General features: G+C 39.3%; 1 protein-coding gene across 1 annotated transcript in view; it reads right to left on the bottom strand.

Annotated features, from left to right (window-relative positions):
* The window catches only part of LOC126244935 (tectonin beta-propeller repeat-containing protein), a 211,524-nt gene that overhangs the window by 74,638 nt on the left and 108,927 nt on the right, over nucleotides 1-27,959 (bottom strand). Inside the window, exons 9-10 of the mRNA XM_049948276.1 lie at nucleotides 22,265-22,387; nucleotides 6,353-6,512 (exon numbers count right to left, since the gene is read on the bottom strand). Of these exons, the coding sequence (XP_049804233.1) occupies nucleotides 6,353-6,512; nucleotides 22,265-22,387 (283 nt within the window). The remainder of the gene's footprint in view (nucleotides 1-6,352; nucleotides 6,513-22,264; nucleotides 22,388-27,959) is intronic.

Below are 27,959 nucleotides of genomic sequence, written 5' to 3' on the forward strand. Positions count from 1 at the left end.
ACTTCTTTTAGTGCCCAGTTTTGTTTTCCATGATTTTCCTGAATCGATTAAAACAAATGCCAGGTTGGTCCTTTTGAAAAGGCCAAGGACAATTTTCTTCCTTAGCATTATCCACACCAAGCTCGTGCTCTATCCCTAATGAACTCAACAAGACGTGAAACATCAATCTTTGTTCCTTTTCTTTCTAAACAGATAATATTGAAAACCTCACTTAGCAAAAATTGCATTGCACATTAACTTCAGTGACTATTACATTTCATGATTAACTCTTAAGGCCCCATTCAAACTTCTTGTGTACTCCAAGTTTCATCAGACGGTTTCCGCAACTTACTAATTTACTTTTGAGATCATGGCACAGTGGCTACATTGTTGTGCATTGGCAGGGCTGCATGAATGTGCAGGCTGTCCACACTGCAACATATGGGGCCATTCCACAAAAATTTTAAATAAAACAAAATAAAATGCCTGTGATTCAATATCACACAAAGGATGATCCCTGTTGTTAATGGGACCAGGCAGAAAGGTTTCTCTAGGTTAAAGGCAAAGTCCAGAAAGACAACAATCAAGAAAAATAGAATAAAAGAAGCTTCATGTACAGTAAATAGGGATAAACCTACGGGTAGTATCAATTTACTTCGTTAAAATATCAAGGGAATAAAAAATTAAGTAGATGAACTGTGAGTCTGTTTAGATGATCTCAAAAACAGGAATGAGACGGATATACTTTGTCTGTCTGATCATCATTTAACTGCAGGGATGGAAAGTGTCAGTATAAATGGGTATAATATAGGATCTTACACTTACAGATCTATCAGGGATAAAGGACAAGTTGCCATTTACACAAAAAAGGGTATAATAGAAAACTGTAGAAATAATCAAATTTTGTGTCAATCAGTACTTTGAAACTTGTGCATGTGAACTACAGCTAGATAATTTAGTGTTGATATTAGCAACAGTGTACAGGTCCCCATTAGGAGAGTGGGAGCTATGATTTCAATGTAAGCTTTCTAAATAATTCTGATGGGAACAGCTAACTAGAAGCACTATTAATGACATATAACTTAGAATCAGTGATCAATTTCCCTACACATATAGCTCAAGACAGTAGCACTCTAACAGATAATTATTTGGACAGCAAGAGGATGTAAAATTAACACATGCTTTCCCTGTGACAAATGTATTATCAGCCCATAATTCACAACTGATTAACTTACAAAACCTTGCAGTGTGTACAGTTCAGAAACAATTAAGTAAAAGTGTAAGGTTGCTCAGCCCAGTATCTATAGAGCACTTCAGACAAAGTATAAGAAATTTAATTGGGAAGATGTATATAATGAGACAAATGGTAATGGTAAATGCAACATATTTCTTGATAAATTTATATCCATTTTTGAACACTGTTTCCCCAAAAAATTACTAAATTTAACGCCAAACAGTTTTCAAAGAAACCTTGGATTACTACAGGCATTTAAGTGTCTTCAGAAAGAAAAAGAAACTGCATGAGGCAGCAAGAATTATTAATGACTCTGAAGTAATTTTACATTATAAAAATTATTATAACATACTGAGAAAAGTTGTCAGAAAATCAAAAAACATGTGTTAGAGATGAAATTAACAACTCGGGCAATAAAGTTAAATCAATATGGAATGTTGTTAGAAGGGAGACAGGGAAAGTAACCACTGGGGTAGGTAGTATTACTATTAAAGAGCATGAGACCATCTTAACCAACAGTACACAAGTAGTTAATGTATTTAACAATCATTTCTTAAGTGTAGGTGAGAATAATTCAAAAGAAAAAGCCAAGCAGTACATGGAAGAGTCAGATTTGAGAAATCTTAGTCAGATTAAGTTTCACCTAACAACCTCTTGTGAAATAAGGAAAATCATTAAATCTTTGAAAAATAAATGTTCTGTTGGAGTAGATGATGTCTCTAACAAGATATTAAAACAATGTGGAGATGTTACAACTGATGTTCTGAGTCACATATGTAATGCATCACTAACTAGAAGTATATTCCCAGACAGGTTAAAATATGTCACTGTCAAGTCTCTCTGCAAAAAGGGGGACACCACAGATGTCAATAAATATTCACTAGTGTCCTTCCTTACAGCATTTTCAAAAATCATCGAGAAAGTAACATACTCGAGAGTGGTTAGCCATCTCAACAGTAATGGGATACTTAGTAAATCACAGTTCGGATTTCAAAAATGCTGTTCCTCTGAGAGCAATATACAATTTTGCTGCCCACATAATAGAGAGTTTCAACAGTAAAATCTCACCAATAGGAATTATCTGTGACTTATCCAAAGCATTTGATTGTGTGAACCATGGCATTATTTTACAGAAACTATAATTCTATGGTATAAACGGAACAGTATATGAGTGGTTTAAGTCATATCTATATAACAGGGAAAAAATTTACTTTATATGGTTTAAATGATTTAAGGAAGTTTGTCACTTCTAACTGGTGTGAAATTACATTAGGTGTTCCTCAGCATTAAATCGTGGGTTGCCTTCTTTTCTTGATATATGTGAATGACCTCCCTTTTTATCTGAAACAAGAAGCTAAACTGACACTGTTTGCTGATGATACAAACATCATTATCAATCCAGTAAAAGAAACTCCAATAGAAAATGATAAAAAATGTATTTGGAAAAGTTATTAACTGGTTTTCTGTGAATGGGCTTGCTCTGAACTTTGAAAAAACATAGTACATCCAATTTTCTACTGCAAGGAGTACAGTTCCTTCAACAAATATAGCCAGGGTACAGCATACTAAGTTTTTGGGTGTACATATAGATGAGAATCTTAGTTGGAAAAATCGTATTTTGGATCTCCTAAAGTGACTAGGTTCAGCAACTTTTGCAATCAGAATAATTCCCAATTTTGAGGCTACAGAAATTCGTAAGCTAACATACTTTGCATACTTTCACTCTCTGATGTCATACGGAATAATATTTTGGGGTTACTCAACAATTAGGCAAAAAGTATTCACTGTTCAAAAGAAAGTGTTTAGAATAATGTGTGGGGCTCAAAATCATACATCTTGTAGGCATCTTTTTAAAGGTTAGGAATTCTTACAACAGCCTCACAGTACATTCACTCAATAACAAAATTTGTTCTCAACAACATGGACCAGTTTCAAAACAACAGCGATATTCATGATTATAATACCAGAAGAAAGGAAGACTTACACTATCCTCTAGTTATCGTAACTTTGGCACAGAAAGGGGTAAAATATGCCGCTGTAAGATTTTTTGATAAATTACCAGATGAAATAAAATGTCTGAAAGACAGCAGTAATAGTTTCAAAAATAAACTGAAATCATATATCTCCTTGACAACTATTTCTATACCACACATAAATTTTTGAATAGGAATAAAAAAAAAAAAAGAAAGAAGAAGACCCTTGACTCGTGTGCATTTGTTATGCACTTGACAAATTTCACATCACAACAATTACTGAATTACTGTGAGATTGATCGATGGAACACATAACTAACTAACTAACTGTGGTGGTGTGCACTTTCATAGAAGATGAAAACAATTATTTCAATTGGGCTCATTTTACCAAATTTTTCAGTGGGCACCTTATATGAATTAAGTCAGTACTCTACTCTCAAACCCTGGGATTTCTCACGTCAAATTCCCAGTGGCACCCAGTCAAATTCATGGCAATTCAGTTGGCAAAATCACCAAGACTTTTAAAAGAATGGTTAGCAAAATCTGTGCAGTTTTAATTTGGACTTCTTGGAAAGTTGGTCTCTTTCAAACATCACTTCATCCTAACCAGGATTCGTCATCAGATGGGGTTCCTTTAGCTTTGAAACCAGGAAAAACCATTTTCACATAATTACATTCACTAACAAGAACACAGTACACAGTACTGTATTTGAATTTATAGCAGTAAAATTTGCTTGGTTGTTGCATTCTTTTCATTATCTTTCATTTACCTAACTAGCATGTACGCTTATAGTTGCAACATCGTCAATTTGTAACCACTATCAAGTCCAAATCTGCAACATTACAACACTTACAAGGAGAGGTCCCCAGTGGTGGGATAGACTTTTTGAAACCATCTACACAGTGATGTAGGTTAAGGACTCAGGTATCATCTCCTGCAACCATTCTTATTGGTTGGCATTTGTTTATGAGTAATTAACAAAAAAAACAATATTGGAATTCTGGATGATGCTCTACAGCTTTGAAAAGGAAATGCTATACAGACCAGTTGCTTAGTGTATTGGTTGACACATAGTCCTGAATTTTATGAGGTTCTTTGAATTTTTTTATTTATATGTCTTTATTGAAATGAATTTGCTCTTATTAAAAACAAAGATTCCATGACTTACCAAATGGGAAAGCGCTGGTAGATAGACACAATAAAAAAACACACAAACACACACACTTGAAATTTTGTGTGTGTGTTTGCGTGTTTTTTTATTGTGTCTATCTACCAGCGCTTTCCCGTTTGGTAAGTCATGGAATCTTTGTTTTTAATATATTTTTCCCATGTGGAATGTTTCTTTCTATTTTATTCATATCATGAATTTGATCTTAGTTTCTTTAATTAATTGGCTTAAGTATAATTTTTTATTTCTGTTCCTTTATCACATCATTTTAATAATCATATTAACTTTTCCATTTGCCCTCATTTTCCTTCATATCATTCTTTTTCCTCTTGAAATCTTTGTGCATGTGAAATTACTTATTTTTATTTATCCATCATAATATTTAAACATTTTGAAATGTCTACCTATTAGTTCAAAAATATAAGATAAAATTATCTATTATACTATTATATATACAATGGTGTCAAAAACATATTTTTCATTACAAGATATAAATTTCTTTCGACAGTAACTGTCATACAAACATTTAAAACATAAATTCTTACTGCACAATGGACAAAATAATGCAGATGAAGATTTAAACTACAGAAACGATGAAGTAAATGAGGAATAGAAATAATGAATTCAATAACAGGAATGAAAATACAGGATGATAAAAGGGAATAAAGTATATCCAAGTTGATATACAAAAATAATTAAGATTACACACAAAGATTTCGAGTGGAAAAAGACTGATAGAAAGAAAAATAAGAGCAAATGGAAAAGTTATTATGATGGTTAAAGTGACACAACAAAGCAATAGAAATAAAAAAATTACATTTAAACCAATTAATTGAATATAAATAATGATCAAAGTCCTTTTGATAAAGATCTACAAACAATAAAATTCAAAGCACCTGACAACAACCTACAGCCTTTTTGCGTGTGAGGACTGTACAGTAACCATTACACTATTCTGTATAGTTCCCTTTTGTAAAGCTGTAGAGCATCACACAAAATTCCAAATTTTTTTTCCGTCAATTACTTGTAAGAGAGGGTGCACCAGGGAGAATGGTTGCACGGTGTTATATCTGAGACCTTAACCTATATCACAGTATAGATGGTTTCAAAAAGTCAGTCCCATCAGAGGGGACCTCTCCCTGTTAGCACTGAGAGTATGTTTATTATGAACACCAACATACAGCCACAGCAGAATTGGACTGGTGGATGGACAGTGCAGCTATTTATAATAACCTCCCAGAACTGGTAAATACTGAATGACAAATTTGAACTGGTGACCTGCAGCAAACCAGCCAGTGATGCTAACTGCTGTGCAATGCTATGGAGAAATTAGGGCATTACTGTTGCCTGCCATTTCCCTCGCTTAATCTCACTCTTAATGTTCTTATAGGGTCCTGCAACAGTTTTTACCCCTGAAAAGAGAGGACCTTCCTTCTTCAGCATTCACAGTCATCCTGTTAAATTTAATGTAAGATAACAACTGAATGAAGAGAGACATACAGGGTGTTTAAAAAATGTGGTTGTGCATTCTGTTCTGCTAGGTGTGGTGAAGTCTAACAAAAACTCAGATCTACATCCTAGAAATCAAAACATTTGACTAGTCCCATGACCATGGAGAACAGCAAGTGGAAGGGAACAGCCCTTATCCACAACAGTGCACATGGATGAAACTGGCTGAGGATTAATAGTTATCAATTTAAACAGCCTTAACTGAACACGTGAAACAACCACAAATTTTCAGAAATACAATGATTTTGATTTTTATCACTAGTGTTATGTCCGTTGTGACTTTTAACATTTTTTGATTAATTGTAAATATCAATAATTCCTTGTTGTAGTAGTAAACAGTAAACTCTGATGAAATCTTCTCAGGTTATCAACCAACAGTATTGTCTTGAGCATCAAGTCGACATCTTGCTCAGCTAATAATCTGAGCAGATTTGTTCAGCAAGATGTACTGAAAAAGCCTACTATCTCAGTCAGCAAGTATGATCTACCTTTGTTTGATTCTTCTCAGGAGACATTATGGTGAATGTTCCAGACTCCAATGTTCCTAAATCTCCACCAATCCATTCCAGTTCTAGTACACAGTCTTCAAGTTGGTAGTTTGTCTCCTTCAACATGCATCTGGCATCACCAGTTTTCACCCAAGATGATCTAAAATAACATTATAAATTTTAGAAATTTAAGTACAAGATATAGCTTAGCAACAATTAATAGACTGAAGTTATGGTTCTTCTCTTTAGCACATATAACGTCCACTTGTAAGATTCTCTGTGTTTCTCAGAATTTTTGTGTTTCTTCTCCCCTATTTTCCCCAGCATCTTCTTCCTCCACCATCCCCTATTCTTGTTGTTTCTCTCGCCTTCCTCACCATCATATTCATCTACTTTTCTTTTAAAGAATGTAATAGTTATGAGCTGTTTCTTGTTTCTTTTCATGTTGCACGAATGAGCTGCTTTTTTCTAGTGGAATGGTGATTCTACACATGAAAACAAAATATTCACGGCACAAAAATGTACAACACTGAAAACAGAAAATGACTGGGGAGTCCCTCAATTTAAGAATAAACTGCAAATGTAACAATACAGCTGCTGATGCAAAACCTCGAGAAAAACTGAAACTAAGTAAAATAATCAAAGAAATTTATGTTACCATCATAAGTTAAGCTGCTATAAGTGAATAATTCTTTACTGGCAGCTAATTTTGATAGGAAATTTTCAAGTTGTGTAAGAACACTTTAAAATAAAAACATCTTAGTAGGATAGATTAAAACATGAAACATCAGATCCAAGTAAAGTTGTCCAGATCAAGAAAATTTACATCAAAGCCTGTAGTGCTGCCACTTGTTTTCCACATAACATAGTAATGAAGATCTGTCATAGTTGTACAATGTATATCAATAGGTCTAACATTTGCATACTAGTCATAAATAAAGCATTATTCATTAAAAAAAGTATATGGTGAAAAAATTAATTTCTATAAACACACTGCTAGGAAAAAAATAAAGTTGTACACCCTTTGAGAGCTTTACAATTCACTCAAGATTTATTGTTGCAACAATGCATATGGATTAAATGAAATAATTACATTTACAGATCCATAGCAAATGCCTTTCTGAGGTACCAGACACCATGCTGAAACACTCATATTAGTATGTGGTGTAGCCTCCATGGGCAGCAATGCATGTGTCAACTTTGGCATCCAGTTGATTGTACAATTGGTGAACACATTGTGGGATATGCTATGCCATGCCTGCTCAACCTGTTTATGTAGTTGTAACAGTTGTTGGTTGATGAGTCGCACTGGTCACTACTCTTCCCATCATATTACACACATGCCCCGTTGGAGACAAGACTGGAGATTGTGCTGGCCAGAAAAGTTGTTGCATGTCTGCAGAGCATGTTGAGTTTCAAGGTCAGTGTGTGGGCAAGCACTATTCTGTTGGAACAACACATGACCTTCCTGTTGCAAGAGTGGCAAAAGCACGGGTCAAACAACATTTTGCACATATTGAGTGCTGGTTAGCATCCCCCCCAGAAACATCAAAGGTAAATTAAAGTTGTAACTTATTGCACCTCAGATCATAAAACATGGACTGGGGCAAATGCATGTCTTGGGAAAATGCACTCTAAATGACGTGGTCATCAGGTCTACGTCATACGCAAAAATGACAATGACTTGCATACAGGTAGGATCTGTTTTCATCTCTAAAGACCATAGTGCACCATTCCATCTTCCAAGTGATCATCTGACAGCACCAGTCAAGCTGCCCATGTCCATGCTGTGGCATTAGTGGAAGACAGACTAGAGGTGTGCATGCCCACAATACCACTGCCGATAACCGGTTTGCAACAGTTCATGTTGACACATCTGGGCTCAATGTGCTGTCATAGCTGTAAGCTCTGCCACTGCTGCTCCTGGTAAATGTCGGAGCTACATGGACATCCAGAACCTCGTCCATAGGTGGAAAATGTCACATGACTACTGATACCAACATCATTGCAAAACTAACATAGCACATCCAACTTGTGTGGCAATTCTCCGAAAGGACCATCCCAGCACTCAGAAGGCCACAATTTGAGCCATTTCAGATATGCTCAGTTGCTTCACATGTTTCCACAACATTGAGTCTTCTGATCATAAGCATTCCCTATTAAATGGTAGACACAAATGGTGCTCTGATAACTATTCCATTATGCTATCTGTTGATGAACAACATTTAAACCATTATCAGTACATCTATTATCATCCAGGTTGTTTATGCCATCACTGGATCAAAATTGATGTTGTATTACCAGATGTACTAATTTTTTCCCCGGCAATTTATATTAGAGATGTGGATAACATTTAACACAAAAAAAGTTTTTAAATAAAACACCTTTATTCACTGACAGCATAAAAATGAAAGTGAAACTAAACATGCAGGAAATAACAGTGGTTCACTGGTCCATTTTCACTGAAAGCCTAGGTTTCCTAAATATGATGTGTACCCACTCTTATTTACTGATCTTTTTACAAGATGGTGATTTTTACATCTGGCATTTCATGGGGAGCCAATATGTTTCTTAATTTATGGCAAATTTTGAACTTTATGTCCTGCAATATATGTTAATGACAACTCAATCACTCGAAAATGGCATAAAAGGCTGTAACCTAGATCATAATTAAATAAACAGCAATACAGTCAAATGGTGGTATGTTCATTTAAAAACTGTTGTGTGACTGTTGCTTAGTAACATCCAAAACTGTCATACAACTGATTTGAAGTGTTTGTAAGCGCAATGAAGGTGTAAACAATAAATATGATTGGAAAATAGCAACTAGTCTTCAAATGGAACATAGGATTTTACTGGCAATTTTTATTTGTTCCCTGATAGCCATAGAAAATTCCTAGGCATGATTACGAAGAAGAAACAAAATCTCTAAATGTTAAGAAATTATGAGACAGATTTACTGGCCAAGATGTACCTTCAGGCAATATCTAAGTGTTAAATCATTATGGAAAATCCAGGATGGAATGTAACAATATACTGAAAAGGATAGTTGCTACTCACCATGTAATGGGCATGCGAAATCACAGATAGGCACAAGAAGAGACTGTCAGAAAATGAGCTTTGGCCAACAATGCCTTCGTCGGACACACACACACACACACACACACACACACACACACACATGTAACTCTCACACACATGACCACAGTCTCCGGAGCATGATGGGAGACACAACTGGGTGGTGGGAGTAAGAAGGCGGTTGGGTTGGGGAGGGGTAGGGATAGCAGGTTAGGGGTGGGGGGTGGTAAAGCATTGCTTGTGGGAGCATAAAGGGACAAGGCGGAGAAAGGGTATGACAAGGTAGGAGTGGGGGATGGTAAAGTGTTGCTTGTATGAGCAAACAGGGACAAGGCAGAGGGAGGGTAGGACAGCTAGGTGCAGTCAGGAGGTCAGACGGGGGGCAGGGGAGGGTTAGCAGAAAAATAGAGAGGTAAAAAGACTGTGGGTGCGTTGCTGGAATGGAGGACTGTGTGGTGCTGGAATGGGAACAGAGAAGGGACTAGAGAGTAAGGACAAAGACTAACAAAGGTTGAGGCCAGAAGGGTTACAGGAATGTAGGATATATTGCAGGGAGAGTTCCCACACCTGCTCAGTTCAGAAAAGTTGGTTTGGCGGGAAGGATCCAGATGGCACAGGCTGTGAATCAGTCACTGAAGTGAAGAATGTTGGGTTGAACGGCATACTCAGCGATGGGGTTGGTCTAGCTATTTCTTGGCCACAGTTTGTCTGTGGCCATTCATGCTGACAGGCAGGAAGCTTGTTTGTCACGCCCACATAGAAGCAGCACACTGGTTTCAGCTTAGCTTGTATATCACATGATTGGTTTCACAGGCCTTTGATGGTATAGGTGATGCTTGTGACTAGACTGGAGTAGGTGGTGGTGGGAGGGATGTATTATACAGGTCTTGCATCTACATCTTTAACAGGGATATGAGCCATGAGGCAAGGGTTTGGGAGCCGGAGTTGTGTAGGGATGAACAAGAACATTGTGTAGGTTCGTTGGGCAGCAGAATCCCACCGTGGGAGGGGTGGGAGGGATAGTGGGTGGGACATTCCTCATTTCAGAGCACAATGAGAGCTAGTCCAAACCCTGATGGAGAATATGATTCAGTTGCTCCAGTTCTGGGTGGTGCGATGTCATGAGAGGAATGCTCCTCTGTGGCTGGACGGCAGGAATTTGGGAGGTGGTGGGTGACTGGAGAGATAAGGCATGGGAGATCTGGTTTCTTACAAGGTTGGGACAGTAATTACGGTCTTTGAAGGCCTCAGTGAGACCCTCATGTATTTTGTGAGACACCACTTGTCATTAGAGATGTAATGGCCATGGGTGACCATGCTGTATGAAAGGTACTTCTTGATATGGAAAGAATGACAGCTGTCAAAGTAGAAGTACTGCTGGTGGTTGGTAGATCTGATGTAGATGGAAGTACCGACATAGCCGTCTTTGAGGTGGAGGTCAACATCAAGTAAGGTGGCTTGTTGGGTTGAGTAGGACCAAATGAAGCAAATGGGGGAGAAGGTGTTGAGGTTCTGGAGGAACGTGGACAGCACCCTCTATCCAGAGCACGATGATGCCATCAATAAATCCGAATCAGGTGAGGGTTTGGGATTCTGGGTGTTTAGGAAGGATTCCTCTAGATGGCCCATGAATAGGTTGGCATACGATGGTGCTATGCGAGTGCCCACAGTCCTAGACCAGATTTGTTTGTAAGCAATATGTTCAAAGGAAAAGTAATTGAAGGTGAGGATATGCTTGGTCATAGCAATTAGGAAGAAGGTTGTAGGTCTGGAATCCATCTGGCCTTGGGAAAGCTAGTGTTCAATAGCATTAAGATTAGGAGGAAGGTTGTAGGTTTGGAATCCATTGGGTATTGGGAAAGATAGTTCAATAGAATCACGGCCATGGGCATTAGGGATGTTATTGTAAAGGGAGGCGGCATCAATATTGATGAGCAGGAACAGGAACTGTGGAGAGTCGGAGGAGGAAATGGTTGGTATCTTTTATATGGAAGAGGAAGATGCAGGTAATAGGCTGAAAGTGTTGGTTTACGAGAGCAGAGACTCACTCAGTGGGGGCACAGTTTCCAGCCACAATGGGGAGTCCTGAGTGGTTGGGTTTATGGACTTCAGGAAGCATGTAGAAGGTAGGAGTGTGGGGAGTGGTAGGGGTGAGGAGAGAGATAGAGCTTTGGGAGAGGTTATGGGATGGGCGTAGGGATTAGAGGAGAGACTCGATATTCTGCTGCATTTCTGGAATGGGGTCACTGTGGCAGCATTTGTAGGTGGATGAATCTGACAACTGGTGGAGTCCTTCCACAGTTCAAAACAACAGAGGTGGAGCCTTTGTTAGCAGGTAGGATTATAAGGTTAGGATCAGTCTTTAGGTGATGGATTGTGGCTTTTTCCATACATGTAAGGTTATTTTGTATGCTGAGCGTTTTCAGGAACGATGTTGACGCAAGGTTCACGGTTAAAAAAACTCTAGAAATTTAGACGGGTGTTATATGGGAGCTGTGGGTGTGGATCACAGCTGGATAGAGGAGTGGACTCAGTCAGGCAGGGTTCAACATTGGTCTTTGATTGAGTCTGATTGGGAGGGTTGGTGGTGAAAAAGTGTTTCCACTGTAGAGACTGAGAAAAGGAGAGAAGATCTTTAACAAGTCCTGCATGATTGAATTTAGGAGTGGGGCAAAAGGAGAGGCCTCTCTCTCCTTTTCCTCTTACCCTCCCCCACCCTCCAACCAACCTCCCAGACTGTACCTAACTGCCCTACTCTCTCTCTCTCTCTCTCTCTCTCTCTCTCTCTCTCATCCCTGTATGCTCCGACAAGCAGCATTTTACTGTCCCCCTCCCCTGCCCTGCGATCCCTCCCCTGCCCTGCCCCAGTCTCATCCTTACCCACCACCCAGCTGCATCTCCCATCATACACTGTTGCTCGCAGTGTGGCCTCTGCAGCCAGAGACTGTGGTCATATATAGTGGGTGTGTGTGGGTGTGTGTTCTGTCTTCGATGAGGGCCTTGTTGGTCAAAAGTTCATTTCTTGACAGTCTTTCTGTTGTGCCTATTGGCGACTTAGAATCTGTACTATATGGTGAGTAGCAACTATCCTTTTCATAATACTGTTAGTAAATTATGAGAAAGATTTACTGCCTAATATTTACCTTTAGACAGTGAAATATGTAGTACTGCTAATAGTTAGATACACATAAACTTAAAAATTCCTGACTAATAGTTCCTTCCTTGGGGAGGAAAAAGGGATAGATTGGGGGAGGTTAAAATGAAGAACAGGTCACTGAACTCCCAGGGTTATAGAGGGTGATGGTGGACATGTTACTGAATTTGTGAAATCTGTTGCCTTCTGCAAGAGATTATGGCAGTCACAAACAAACACAGTAGTCTGGAGCTAGCATTGCTTGCAGTGCTGTAATTGCTACCAATAAACTAACTGGAAAAATATTAGTCATCCCCTTACCAGAGCACACTGGTCACTTTGAAGCACTTTAGAACCAATACTAGCTGGCCATGAGACCCTCCACCTCCAACATACATCATGGTAGCAAAGTGTTACGTATGTGCCAATCAGTTTTATGGAATCAGTACGGTAAGGTGGGTCAATGTGGAGGTACAACACAATGGCAGAAGGAGCTATTGTGAGTGGATGTGCCAATGACCACACCATAATGAAGCTGCCTAATTTGCTGGTGTAGCAATGCCAACTGTCCAATGTGGTTATAAGGAATACTGTGCTATTAACTTCAATGGAACATGACGTAAAAACAGTGGTCTTAAGAAGATCCTAAGTGACAGGACTGAAGATGAGTGCTGTCCCTTGCCAATCATAATTGTTTTCAAACACAAAAGAAACTGCTGCTGTCAATCGATGTATATCATTCTCATTCTGAGTGTACACTGCACATGGAAGTCCACGCAATGGGCATCTGGAGTTGGGTACCTTGCAAAATCCCATTTCTCAAAGCAGCACATAAAGCTTTCTGTCTTCACTGAGCCAAACAAACACAGAAACTGGGCTGTAGCTGTCTGGAGGTGTGTAGTGTGGTCTGATGAGTTACAATTGTGCCTCTTTTCAAATGATGCAATGTGATGACTGCACCAGTATCCCAAAGAGGGAGTTTACCAGTAGTGTACAAGGAGGGTATAGTTCAAGCCATAGGTGATTCTGTAATATTTTGAGGAGTTTTCATATCATAAATTGGGTCCCACTATTTCACACTCCCATGAGCATGAACCACGGTATTTATTTCAACATTCTAGGTGATCCAAAGTTGCTCTTTATTCTATATCTTCATGAAGAGTAGGCTCCAGACACTCTCATCTTCCAGGTTGACAACAGCCTTATTCATTCGCCTGCAATATGTGTTCCTGGTTTTATGAACTCTCGGGCAACATGTAGTGCCCTGAATGGCCTGCTAAATCATCTAATCTTAATCCCACTCAAAATGTCTGGCACTATTTTGAAGAGTGGGTGAAACATAGCAATCAACATCCACACAATTTGGTGGCTCAATGGGATCCAAATCATGTACGAGTGGCTTCAGCTGTATATGGCATGCCTGAGGATATGTAGAATGAAGGCTTTCATGACCGGGTGACATGGCTGTTGATATACTTTCCGGGATGTGAGGTCGTGGTCAGTCGGCAAGACTCAGCGGAGCAGCGCCTCTGAGGAAGTCCAGCACAGTCCTGGACGAAACGTAAGGAGCAGAAAAGTTCTTGGACCACGACCTCACATCCCGGAAAGTATATCAACAGCCATGCCTGAGGATACTTGCGGACTCTCTTCTTCACCAAATTGAAGCCATTATCAAGACTAGAGGCACTGTTACATGGTTCCAACATGATGTAGTCAGGGCAAAGGGGGAGGGGGGAAACATTCTTGTACAGTGTGCTTATGATGTTCACAGGACTGGGGCAAGTCTGCGTTGAGGTAAGCATTAGAAAACAACACATATGAAGGTTTTTATAACAAGAACATATGACATATGATCTCACAAAACATCATGATCAGTCATTATAATTGAACAAGTTTATAAAAATAGTACATTTTTCAGCAAAGTAAACCAGATCAAAGATGACAACCAAAAGAGGGATGACTCCACTACCCACCGGAAACACAGAAATAGAAAATTCAACACAATACTGTACTGTGTAGCATAATATTGAATCATTTAACAGAGTCATAGGTACCCTAGCTTCCAAAATAGTAGCAACAGAATCAGCAGATGTTCGAATATCACAGGAAGCAGCAAAACAGCAGAAACATATACTTCCCAGGGTTCAATCTCTTACATCAAGTGTTGAAGTGGAACTACTTGAAGCTGAATTAGTACTGAATGCCCTCTCATCTAAGGATAATACTAGTGTGGCCTGAAATTTACATGTTTGTGGATTCAGGGCACTAAGAACTAGAAGTACAGGTTCAACACCCCTATAAACACTATCAGCTATCATCATAACTACAGCTGCTCCAGAAAACTGCATAAAAGATTATAGTGTAACCAAATCTTAAATAATGTTCCCACTGCAATTACAATACACATCAAGTGTGAATGATAGCAAAACATCCAACAAATCCAGAGATTTGCCATATTTAGTCAAGAGTGTAACAGATAACCCTAGCAAAAATGTGCTTTACATACTCAGAAAAATTAAGTAAACCCTTTGGGAGAAAGGTAGCATTGTTTCTATGAAAACCTGTTGAGTAAATTTAGAAAACTGATATTCAAGAAAGACTGAACAATAATTCTACCATATGTCTCACATAAGGAAGATAAGAATAAGATAAAAATCATCAGGGCACATATGAAGTCATATGGATAGTAATTAGTTCCTTGCTTCATAAGTGAATGAAATGTAACTGTCAGTCTCAGATATTGGTACAATGTACTCATGACCAAGCACTATACAGTAGGTTGCAGATTGTAAATATGAGGTCTGTTCAAAATATTCCAGAACTTTGTCCACAAAACTTTTCTGCATTTACGTTTTACTTTTAGTGCATAGCCTTCTCCACAATTGAGACATTGTTCCCAATGCAGTTTCTACTTCCGGAAGTCTTGGTATGCCTCTTGCTGGATCGCACGAAGTGCCGTCTGTGAATTTTCTTTTATCTTCTTGTATTGCTGCAAATCTTCGTCCTCTCAATGGGGTTTTCAACTTTGGAAATAAAAAAAAGTCCACAGGGGGCAGGTCTGGAGAGAACACAGGATGAGGCAGGACAATGATTTCGTTTTTTGTGCAATAGTCATACACTAACAGGGATGGTTGTGTAAGTGTGTAATTGTGATACAAGAACCATGAATTGTCTCACCACATTTCAGGCCATTTCCTTCTCGCTGACGTCATAACCTGTCCCGACAGTGCATCGATTAACAGTTTGTCCCTGTGGCACGAATTCAGGATGGACTAATCCTTCAAAGTCAAAGAAAACTATCAGCATGGCTTTGGCATTTGACCTGACCTGATAAGCTTTTTTTGGTCTTGGAGAACCTTTCCCGACCCATTGTGAAGACTGAACGTTGGTCACGACATCATAACCATAGGCCCATGTGTCATCACCAGTTATGATTCTCTTAAGGAACATTTTGTTCTCATCTGCATGATCCATAAGCTCTTCACAGATTGTGAGGCAAAGGTCTTTCTGGTCTGGGCTCATGAACCATGGGATGAATTTGGCGGCAACACAATGCGTTCCAAGATGCTGTGTCAACGTTTCACGAAATGATCTAACTGAAATATTACACTCTTCTGCAATCTCTCAGTTAGTCAGTCAATTTTCTATTAGTATGCACAATTTAATTGACATTTCTGACATGAGCATCATCGGTAAACGTCGAAAGGCGTCCTGAATGAGGGTCATTTTTTAACTTCCATTCGGCCATTTTTAAACCATGTGAACCATTTGTAACACCGATTATGGCTTAAGCACTCACCACCATAGGATTCCTGCTTCATTTTATGTGTCTCTGCAAAGATTTTCTTGAGTTTCACGAAAAAGTTAATGCTGACTTGTTGCTCCTCTAACTCAGCCATCTTGAAATTCACAGACTATACAAAACAACATTCTACTCAATACAGCAATGTACAATAACTAATAGGCATACAACAATGAAACTTCAGGCAGTTGTACATTAAACATAGGCATGTGAACGGATGATGACTGCATTTTGCTCCAACACACTATTGGCACTAAATTACGAATGTTCCAGAATTTTTTGAATGGACCTCATAAGTAGATGTAATTAACCTCACTTCACTTGATACATTATATTTGTATTAATGACCTTGCAGACCGTATGAATAGTAACCTCAAACTTGTTGCAAAGGATGCAGTTATCTATAATGAAGTACTGTGTGAAAGAAGCTGCACAAATATTGAGTCACATCTTGATAAGATTTCAAAGTGGTGCAAAGCCTGGCAAATTGCTTTAAATCTTCAGAAACGTAAAATAGTGCAATTCACAAAATGTAAAAAAAAAGTAATATCCCATGACAATAATATCAATGAGTCACTGTTGTATTCAGCCAACTTGTACAAATACTTGGATGTAACACTTTACATGGAAATGAAATGGAATTATCACATAGTACCGGTAGGCTCAGTTGGGGGTATATCAGGTGATAGGCATCAGTTTGCTGGTAGAGTACTGGGCAAGTGTAATCAGCCTACAAAGGAAATTGCTTACAAATCACTTGTGTTACTCATTCTAGAATATCACTCAATTATGTGGGGCCCTCACTAAATAGGACTAACAGGTGATATTGAACATACACAGAGAAGGGCAGCATGAATGGTCACAGGTTCGAAGATACACAAAAATTATCCAGAGAAAGCCTACTAACAAAGTTTCAAGAACTGGCTTTAAATGATTGACTCTATGAATACACTACACATTGCTTACATAGGGATCATGAGGACAATATCAGAATAATTACAGCATGCACAGAGGGCTTTCAATCATTCATGAACAGAACAAGAAGAAACCCTAATGACTGGTAAACTGGGACATATCCCCTGCTATGCATTTCACTATATATATATATATATATATATATATATATATATATATATATATATATATATATATATATATATTGCCTCCTTGACTCTCTTGATATAGTTATTGTACCCTTCTTTTCTTTTCCTTGCCTGATGATGTGTCACTACAAGGTTAGCACATTAATCCGATTTGGCAATGTTAGTGGTAGAGGTTCATCTAATGTCCCTCCTGTTCTCTCAACCCTCCCCCCTCCCTCCCTCCCTGTGAGAACTGTTTTGAAATCTTTTCATATTGTGTAACTGGCGGGATGTGGGTACCTGTCTGGTATTAACATAGTTGGGTGTGGGAAACCACATCCAGGTTGTTTGGCACACAAAATGTTGTAATTAATCCAGTGGGCAGACTCTATCCTGGGCCGCTATGCCTCCCTGAATCCAAAAAGGAATCCAAAAAATGACATGTTTACGCATTTGGCTACCAGGGCAAATCTGCACATTTTGAAGAATACTCTCTTCAATATATAAAGATAGACTTACACTACCTTGAGTGACACACTATAGCTGAAAATATTGCACAACAACTATAAATCACTGTGGTTGTGTGATCTAATCTAGAAAATGGGATTAATTTTGACACTTTGAATAAACTGAGTGCTTTAGTAACAGAAACGTTATGTGAAGTTTCGCATAATATCAATCTGAAATGTCGTAGTTGCAGTGTACTATTCAGTAAAGACAGGAGGCTGGAGCCAAGAGTCAAATAGAACGCCCCTCCCTCCCTCCACACACACACACACACACACACACACACACACACACACACACACAATTTCTCAACATAATGTAGTTGACTTCAACATCTGTTTAATAACCTGTGCTATCTGCACCCTACTCCTTAACACCAGCATTCACAACCTGAACAGAAAGAAACTCTCCCTGCAACATATCCTCCATCCCTACAACCCCACTGCCCCCTGTCTTCAATCTCCATCAGTCCATATCCTGAAAGTGACCTCACTTGCTCTCCTGCTCCAAACAAATTTCATCCCCCCCCCCCTCCCTCTCAAGATCAACCTCATATTCTCCCTACCACTTTCTTTCACCACTGCTCCTTTACCTGTCCTCATCTGTTACTCCATTCCCCTTACATTGGCTAATTCATCTTCCACTGTGATCTACCTTTTTCTCAATGTTTCTCCTAGAAGTCCATCTACTTATCCCATGCATACACCTAACATGTCTCACTCTAGCACAATCTTTTTTAATACTCCAAATGTCTACTTCCTTCATCTCTCAATCTCATCACTTTTCCATTTTCTGACCACTCAACCCAACCAAGGTTGCTTCTCCGTCCAATCAAACTGCAACATCAGTGTGTGTGTGTGTGTGTGTGTGTGTGTGTGTGTGTGTGTGTGTGGTCAGGCGCGCATGCAGGGATGGGTGCGTGTTGTAGTCAAGAACTTCAGAGGGAGCACTAGGAAACATTAATGGACTGTAACGGGGGAAAGGAATGCAATAGAAGATGAATGAGTAACATTGAGAGATGAAATAGGGAAGAACGCACAAAATCACACAGATAAAAAGACAAGGCATAGGACAAATCCCTGGATAACACAGGGGATATTGAATATAAATGATGAAAGGAAAAAATATAAAAAATGCAGCAACTGAATGAGGTGAAAGGGAAGGGAATAAAGCTGTCTAAAAAATGAGACTGACGAAAGCTACAAAATGGCTAAGCAGGAATGATTAGAGGAAAAATGCAAGGCTGTAGAAGCATGTAGGGGAATGATGTATGCCAACTATATGAAAATTAAAGAGACATGTGGAGAAAACAAAAGCAACTGCATGAATATCAAGAACTCAGATGGCAAGCCAGTACTAAGCAAGGATGGTAAAACAGTAAGGTGGAAGGTTCGAATAGAGGTCCATATAAGAGACAAAATTGAAGACAATATTATACAAAGAGAAAGGGAAGTGGGTGAAGTAGAGATGGAAGACATGAGACTGAAAGAAGAATTTAACATGACACTTGACAGAACCAAGCTGAAACAAGCCCCCCAGAGTAACTGACATTCCCTCAGAATTATTGAGATTATTGGGAGAGCCAGCTGTGACAAAATTATTCCACCTGGTATGCAAGATATGTGAGACAGGAAAAATTTCAGGTGGAATGTAACAATTCCAACTAAAAAGAAGGCATGGTCACAAAATATTGACATGAATTATACACAGAAGAATGGAAAAAATGGTGGAAGCTGACCTCAGGGGAGATCAGTTTAGGTTCTGAAGAAATGTAGCAAAACACAAGGCAATACTGAACCTGAGACTTATCCTAGAAGATAGGTTAAAGAATAGCAAACCTACTTTCATAGCATTTGTAGATTTAGACAAAGCTTTTCTCAATGGCAACTGGCCTACAAACTTTGATGTTTTGAAGTTAACAAGGACAAAATACAGGGAATGAAAGGTTATTTCCAACTTGTACAGAAACCAGACTGCAGTTATAAGAGTTGAAGGATATGAAAGGGAAGTCTAAATTGAGAGGGGAGTGAGACATGGTTGTAGCCTATTACCCAATGTTTTTCAATCCATACACTGTGCAAGATGTGAAGGAAATCGAGAAGAAATTTGGGCTGGGAATTAAAGTTTCGGGAAAAGAAATAAAAACTTTGAGATTTTCTGACGACATTTTAATTCTGTCAGAGGATGCAAAAGATTTGGAAAAACATTTGAACAGAATGGAGAGAGTCTTGAAAAGAGATTACAAGATAAACATGAACAAAAGTACAACACGGTAATGGAATGCAGCCACACTAATTCAGGCAATGCTAGGGGAATTAGACTGAAGTAGTAGATCAGTTTTGCTATTTGATCAGCAAATATTTGATGATGGCTGAAGTAGGGAGGATATAAAATGCAGACCCACAAAACTAAAAAAAGCATTTCTGAAAAAGATAAATTTATTAACATCTAATATCAGTTTAACAATATTATGAGAAGGAAAGTTGCTACTCACCATATAGCGCGCGCGCGCGCGCGCACACACACACACACACACACACACACACACACACACACACTACAGTCTCAAGCAACTGAAACCACACTGCGACCAGCAGTGGTGGGCACTCCGAGCAGCATCAGAATGACCAAATTATGGCGATTAATGCATACAGACAGCTTAGCTTGTAGAACACATGACTGGTTTCACAGCTAGCCCTGCCTTCGTAGGGATAGGTGATGTTAGTGACTGGACTGGAGTAGGTGATGGTAGGAGGATGTATGGGACAAGTATTGCATCTAGGTCTATTACAGGAGTATGAGCCATGGGGTAAGGGATTGGGAGCAGGGGTTGTGTAAGGATGGATGAGTATATTGTGTAGGTTCCATGGACGGCGGAATACCACTGTGGGAGGGGTGGGAAGGATAGTGGGCAAGACATTTCTCATTTCAGGGCATGACGAGAGGTAATCGAAACCATGGTGGATAATGTAATTCAGTTGAGCCAGTCCTGGGTGGTACTGAGTTTTGTAGGTGGAAGTATCTGACAGTTGGTGGAGTACTTCTGCCAGGTAATCCTTGCAGTTCAAAACAACAGTGGTGGTGCCTTTGTCCGCAGGTAGGGTTACAAGGTCGGGATCAGTTTGTAGGTGGTGGATTGTGGTTCCTCGCCTGCCCCCCATTTAACCTGCAGAACTTCACTGTCCGCCACCCCCACCATACTATCCCTCCCCCTCCCCACCCCAGCCCAGCCTCCTCCTTACCACCACCCAGTCGCCACTCCCATCATGTGCTGGTGTTGCTGCTCACAGAGGTGTTTGTTGCCCAAGACTGCAGTCATGTGTGTGAGTTGGGTTTGTGTTTGCATGAATGTGAGTGTGACTGTGAAAGAGAGAGAGAGAGAGAGAGAGAGAGAGAGAGAGAGAGAGAGAGAGAGAGAGGGGGGGGGGCCAAAAACTCTAATTCTGAAAATCTTTGTGTTGTGCCTATCTGTGGCTCAGCATCTCTGCTGTAAGGTGAATAGCAAATTTCCTTCTCATAATATTGTTACATTCCATCCTGGATTTTCTATTGTTTAATATCAGTTTACATGTTAGGAAGTTTCTTCTGAAGGCACTTGCCTGAAGCATAGCCTTGTATGGAGTGTGGATGATAAGCAGTTCAAACAAGAAGACCATACCATATTTGGTGGTCTTGAAGAATGCTGAAGATTAGATCAACAAACTGAGTAACAAATGAGGGGGTACAGAACCAAATTCAGAAAAAAAGAAATTTGCTAAAGAAGGTATTGATTGATAGAACACATTGTAAAGCCCCAAGGAATTGTCAGTTTGGTAAAGGAAGGAAGAAGTGTGTGTGTGGAGTGGGGTGGGGGTGGGGGCATGGAGGGGCATACAAATTGTAGAGGGAGGGAGAGTGGGACAGGGGGAGAGAGGAGGGAGAGGAGGAGGGAGAGAGAGGGAGGGAGGGAGGGAGATAGAGAAACTTGAATATAGTAAGCAGGTTTAAATGGATGTTGGTTGTGGTAGTTATGCAGAGATGATGAGGTTTGCCCAGGATAGCACTGCAGCAAACCAGTCTTTGGATTGAGAAGCAAATCAACAACACAGTATCCAAAAGATAAGACACTTAAATCTTAAATTATGTCGGTGTGAAATTTATTAAACCTGTGAGGCAAGAAAGAGGCTGCACGAGACGATGAGATGAAAATTAAGACTGACAGAGAGAGAGAGAGAGAGAGAGAGAGAGATACAACTAACCTTAATTGCCTTAAATAAACAATGAAGAGAAAAAAGCATCCTTATTTCTAATAATATATGTGTGATAATTACATGTCTACAGCTTTTTCATATTTGTTGAATTCTTCTGGTACCCTCTTTTTCAGCTCCTGTAGTATTCTAACTCTCCAAGGTTTTGAGAGTTCAAGATCAGCTGTTGATAAGTTTTCCACAAACCTAGAAAAGTAGCAACCACATTACATCAGAAAGCTTTTAAACAGTAACATGACATTCATTTAGTAATACATAAAAAATACAACTTTTAAATATTCTGTCTAGTATGAAAATACAGGGTGTCCATCAATTATCTTTACAACTTAGGACTTAACGAATGGTTTCAACATTTGATATGATAACTCATAAAAGTTTTATTTATCTTCCAGGTGATGCAATTTTGACACAAAATTGGACTTGAAACCTGATAAAATGTGGACCTATAGGAGAAGGCTCAGAGTGTGGCCTGGTTCATACAGTCAGTCACTGATACCCCAGTGCAATGGAACTTTAAAACATGGTATGGGAGGTAAACACTGTCCTGACCAACTATTCAGGGTTGGCATACACCATTTATGGAAACTGGTAGCATTCTCCATAACAAGGGGTGGGACACCCATCTGTTTTAGATGCCAACGTGGACACGGTATAGCAGGTGTATCGAAGGAGTCTGAAGAAATTGGTGCATACAGTGGCCAGAGTGTTGGAAATAGGATGATCAACAGTGCACAACATCTTACATAAGAGACTATGGCTATATCCCTACAGGGTACAGCTGCTTCAGGCACTAAAGCCTATGGACTAAGATCAGTGTGAGCAGTTTGCACTGGATATGCTAGGCAAGACGTGAGCAAACAATAAGTTTTTGGAAAGATCTGTTTCTCCGATGAGGCAACGTTTCATGTATCTGGTAAACTGAATCATCATAATTTCATATATGGTTCTCACAGCATCCTCATGTTACACATGAAATGGAAACAGTCCCAAGGTCAATGTTTGGTGTGGACTGGTGCACAACTTTAACAGTAGTCCATTATTTTTCATTGAATCTGCCATCAACAGTAATGTATGAGAGTTTGCTTAGTCACAGTTGTAACACCTGCTACCTGATGTCTTATTCCCCTAGTCCCCAAGTTTCTGGGTAGGTAGATTGACAAGATGGTCAATGGCCACCATGATCCCCTGAACTCACACCACCAGACTTTTTCCTGTGGGGCTTTGTGAAGGATCTGGTGTACTGAACCAAGATTATGCCTTCACAGACAGGCACTACCCCCAGACCTAGTCCGCAAATAGATCTCCCATGCCATTTCCCCTCACAACCCTCAATTCTCCCACCACCCCCAAAACCCAGTCACAAAGGAGTGTCCCCTTCATCACCCAGTACCACCCCAGACTGGAAGAACTGAACCACATCCTTCGCCAGGGCTTTAATTACCTATTATCTTGCCATGAAATGATGGAATCCTACCAAAGATACTTCCCACCTCACCTAAAGTGGTGTTCTGTTGCCCACCCGACCTCCATAACATCCTACTCCATCCCTATGCCATTCGCCATCCCAACCCCTTGCCTTAAGGATCATATCCCTGTGGAAGACCCACGTGCAAAAATCTGCCCAATCCACCCACCCATCACTTCCAAATCCAGTCCTACCACAGGTTTATCCTACCCCATCACGGGCCAGGCCACTTGTGAAAGCAGCCATGTCATTTACCAGCTTTGCGGCAATCATTGCACAGCTTTTTATACCAGTATGACTACCAACCAGTTGCTCACCAGGATGAACAGCCACTGCCAAACTATGGCCAAGATCACTCTGTGGCACAACACGCAGCTGAACACAGCACACTTGATTTCAATGGCTTCTTCACTATCTGAGCCATCTGTATCCTTCCATCCATCGCCAGCTTTTCTGAACTGCACAAATGGAAGTTATACTTACAACATTTTCTCCACTCCTGTAACTATCCCTCAATCTACACTAACATACTGTCCGCACACCCACCACCCACCAGTTTCCATCCCCTCTGTCCTATCATCTTCTTCCCATTCTCACCTCCCATTCTGTTTATTTTCAGCCCTCTGCCAATGCATCTGCCTGTCTATCCCCACTCTTCTCCTTTTTTTTGTTTCTTTTTTCCTCACCTCCCTGCTCCACAATCTCTTGATGCAGTGCTTGTTGGCAGTCACTCCACCAGACAGCATTCGTCTCTCTCCCCACCCGTATGCTACCATCCCTCCCCCTTCCCCTCCACCTCCACATAGTGTGAGTGTTATGAATAACCCTTTAGTAGTGGTAAAAAAGGCTACATGAGGTGTGCGGTTAGGGGGGATGCACACACTTTGAATAAGCATATAGAGTCGGAACAAGACAGACCAATTAACATCAATGAATTACTGTCCAAATTTGAGAAAGCACAGTATTTTAGCACGATGGACCTGACTGATGGGTATTGGCAAATTCGGTTACATCCTGATTCAAAGAAATATACAGCGTTTCTATTTGATGGGAAATCATATCATTTTAATATGTTACCATTTGGACTAAATATCTCGGTACCCGTGTTTATATGTGTGCTGGACGAGGTGTTAGGGAGGGAACTGTTAAGAGAATTAATAATGTATGTGGATGATATCCTTATAATCTCTGCTACATGGGAAGAACATTGTAAAACCTCAAGGAAAACCCTGAAAAAAATTTAAAGAAAACGGTGTTACAGTAAAATTATCCAAATTGCATTTTGCAAGGCAAGAGCTTAAGTTTTTAGGGCATATTGTGGGAGTACAAGGAATTAAGACAATTGAAGGGATTTATCGGAATGGCTGGATATACGAAGTCTGGAGCTGAATGACCCACGACATCTGCGTTTATTGCAGAAGGGAATACCATGGAGTTGGGACCAAGAGGCTAATGATGCGTTTGAAAATGTGGAAAAAGCACTGCTAGAGTCACCTATACTACACCACCTGGTTTTGGGTGAGCCATTTAAAATTTCAACAGATGCATCCGACTATGGAACAGCGGAACTTTTTCAAGGAGAATGGGGTCTGGAAAGAACAAATCACAGATCTATAGCTTTTGCTAGCTGAACTATACGGCTACATAGAAAGAACTATTAGCAGTAGTATGGAGTATCCAAAAATTCCAAACTTTAATATAGGGGTCAGAGATCCATGTATATACAGATCATCAAGCTCTATCTTTTTTAATGAGTATCCGCTTATTAAATAGTAGATTAATGCGCTGGATGTCGTTCCTACAGGAATATGACATTAAAATACAGTATGTAAAAGGTTCTGAGAATATTGTACCTGACACTTTGTCTAGATTACCTGTAGATATGAAACACAAACACCTAAAATGTATAGAAGGACCCGGCATAATTTTTGCAATTAATTTTACAACAATAGAATAACAGGGTAAATGAAATGGCTCAAAGAATAACTGACAATATCCATCATGATTCCTACTTTACAGAAATATACGCTGTGTGTAATAGAAAATCTTTACCTCCTAATCAAGCAGAGAAATGGAAAATTATAGGGCAAAATTTATTTTGGAGAGACAGTATAACATCTTGACGGTGGCGTTTATGCATTCAAAGTTGATGGAGGACAAAAACGTGTGGTATGTCCATAAAGTGTATGGACACTTTGGAACAAAAAAATGTATAGGCCTCATGAACAAGTTCTATTATTTTAAAAAGTTGGGACATAAGGTAGCATCTTTAATTAGAACTTGTGAAACCTGTCAGAACGTAAAAGAGAGTAACACTCATGTTAGATACAAAACGTATCCAATCAATCCTAAGGCATTACACGATCTTACAGCAGCAGACTTCTTCAGACCAATTCCGAAAGGAAAAGGAGGAGTGGCGTACATTTTTGTTCTCATAGAGTGTTGGTCTAAGTATATTAAGTTGTATCCTATTAAAAAATCAAATACACCAACACTGATACACTGTTTTCAACAATACTTTATCGAGATGGGCAAAACAAAGTGATTCCTCTACAATAATGGACCACAATTTGTGAGTAACGACTTCAAAGAATTCTTAGCATGGGAAGATATTCGTCAGGTATTAATCTCCAACTATAATCTGTCTTCTAACCCATGTGAAAGGGTTATGAAAGAGGTTGGGAAATTATGCCGTACATACTTCCATGAAAAACATATGTCATGGGCAAGAAAATTTAATGTCTTTGAGCTTATTTTAAATGAATTACCACATTTATCAACTGGATTAACACCTTTGGAAGTAATAGGTAAACCTTTTGAGGGGGAACCTCATATTAAATATTCCGCTGTTGATTACCAACTTAATCAAACAATAGTTTCTAAGAACTTGGTGGAAAGAGCTCAACAATGAGTGAGTAAACATAACGAGAAGGCTGTTGAACCTAAGTATAATGTTAATGACCTAGTCTTAGTAAAACAGCATCTTCAGAGCTTTTTCAAAAGTATGAGAGACCTTGCCGAGTGCAAACGGTGGTACACCCCAAAGCCTTAGTTTTAGTGGATCCTCTAACAGGATCATAAAAAGGACAATACAATGTAAAAGACATGAAGTTGTTACCCCCAGGGACATTAACGTTCTGTGTTAAAGAGTGGAGTGATGACCATCGAATCCCTAGTTGTTTTTGGTGTTTCTTCAAATTTAGTTTTCCTGCACCGTATTCTGTTCAATTCTTCAACTAGTCTGTAATATATGCTTGAATTCTTAAACTATCGTATAATTTTTGTATGTGGGAAACCGGATATGACCATAGTATTAGGACCAATTTAAAAGAATCAAAGATGGACAGTTATCTCTAGACACAAAATGAAATGAATAAAATATTATTTGAGTGAAAAGTATAATATCATGGTACTATTTAAACAAAGTGATATCTAGATGTGATAAACTGAACGGAGTACTTTATGTGTGTATGAAATATAGTGTAAAGTGACTGACTAAACAGCTATGTTATTGTAGTGTATAATTTTCTATTTTTATAGAATATTTTATACCTTTTGTGAGACGTAATATAAATGGGAGGGTTTGTATCACTTTTGGAAGGGGTGGGTAGTATAAGTACAAGCATGATAACACTAATCACACACCCCACCTTTCAGACAACCCTCACAGACAAGTGTAACTGATTCTTCACATTTGCCATTCCATAGGTGTTGCTAAGATTCTTCTTCGGGGGCTTCAAAGGTTAAGGTGAGAATGTCTGTTCTGTAGGAGACATTTAACATCATACCTCCTCTGGCTTCTCACTCAACTACCGGCAAAGTAGGGATCCTGGGGAAGGGGGGTGGGAAGGGTTTTCCTGTCTCTGGGGCTATCTTCTTTCTCTTCTTCGATCTTAGTAACCAGTTCTACTTTTTCCTTTCTTACTTCTCATTTGAGTACTGATCTATCTTTCCCTCTTTCCATACACATATACTTCCATCACTGAAGTCCTTCTAATTTCCCATGGTTTCCAATAACCTTCAACTTATTTCATATAAGTAGGCTGAAGAATAAGGATACACAAACACACATCTACATACACACAAAGATACACTTAAACACAAACAGGAGAATTACATATTAGAAACCTGAAGTCATGCCAGAACTGCCAAGGGATGTAGGGGGATAAAGATATATGTACATCTGAGTCAATTCACATATTACATTGTTGATATGTGGCAGATCTGCACCATTATTATTTTTCTCTCAAATATATTTACATGTACCATGCTAGTCCTTTGAGAAAGGCATAG

The sequence above is a fragment of the Schistocerca nitens genome, chromosome 1, assembly GCF_023898315.1.
Source record: "Schistocerca nitens isolate TAMUIC-IGC-003100 chromosome 1, iqSchNite1.1, whole genome shotgun sequence".
NCBI classification, from domain to species: Eukaryota; Metazoa; Arthropoda; class Insecta; order Orthoptera; family Acrididae; genus Schistocerca; species Schistocerca nitens.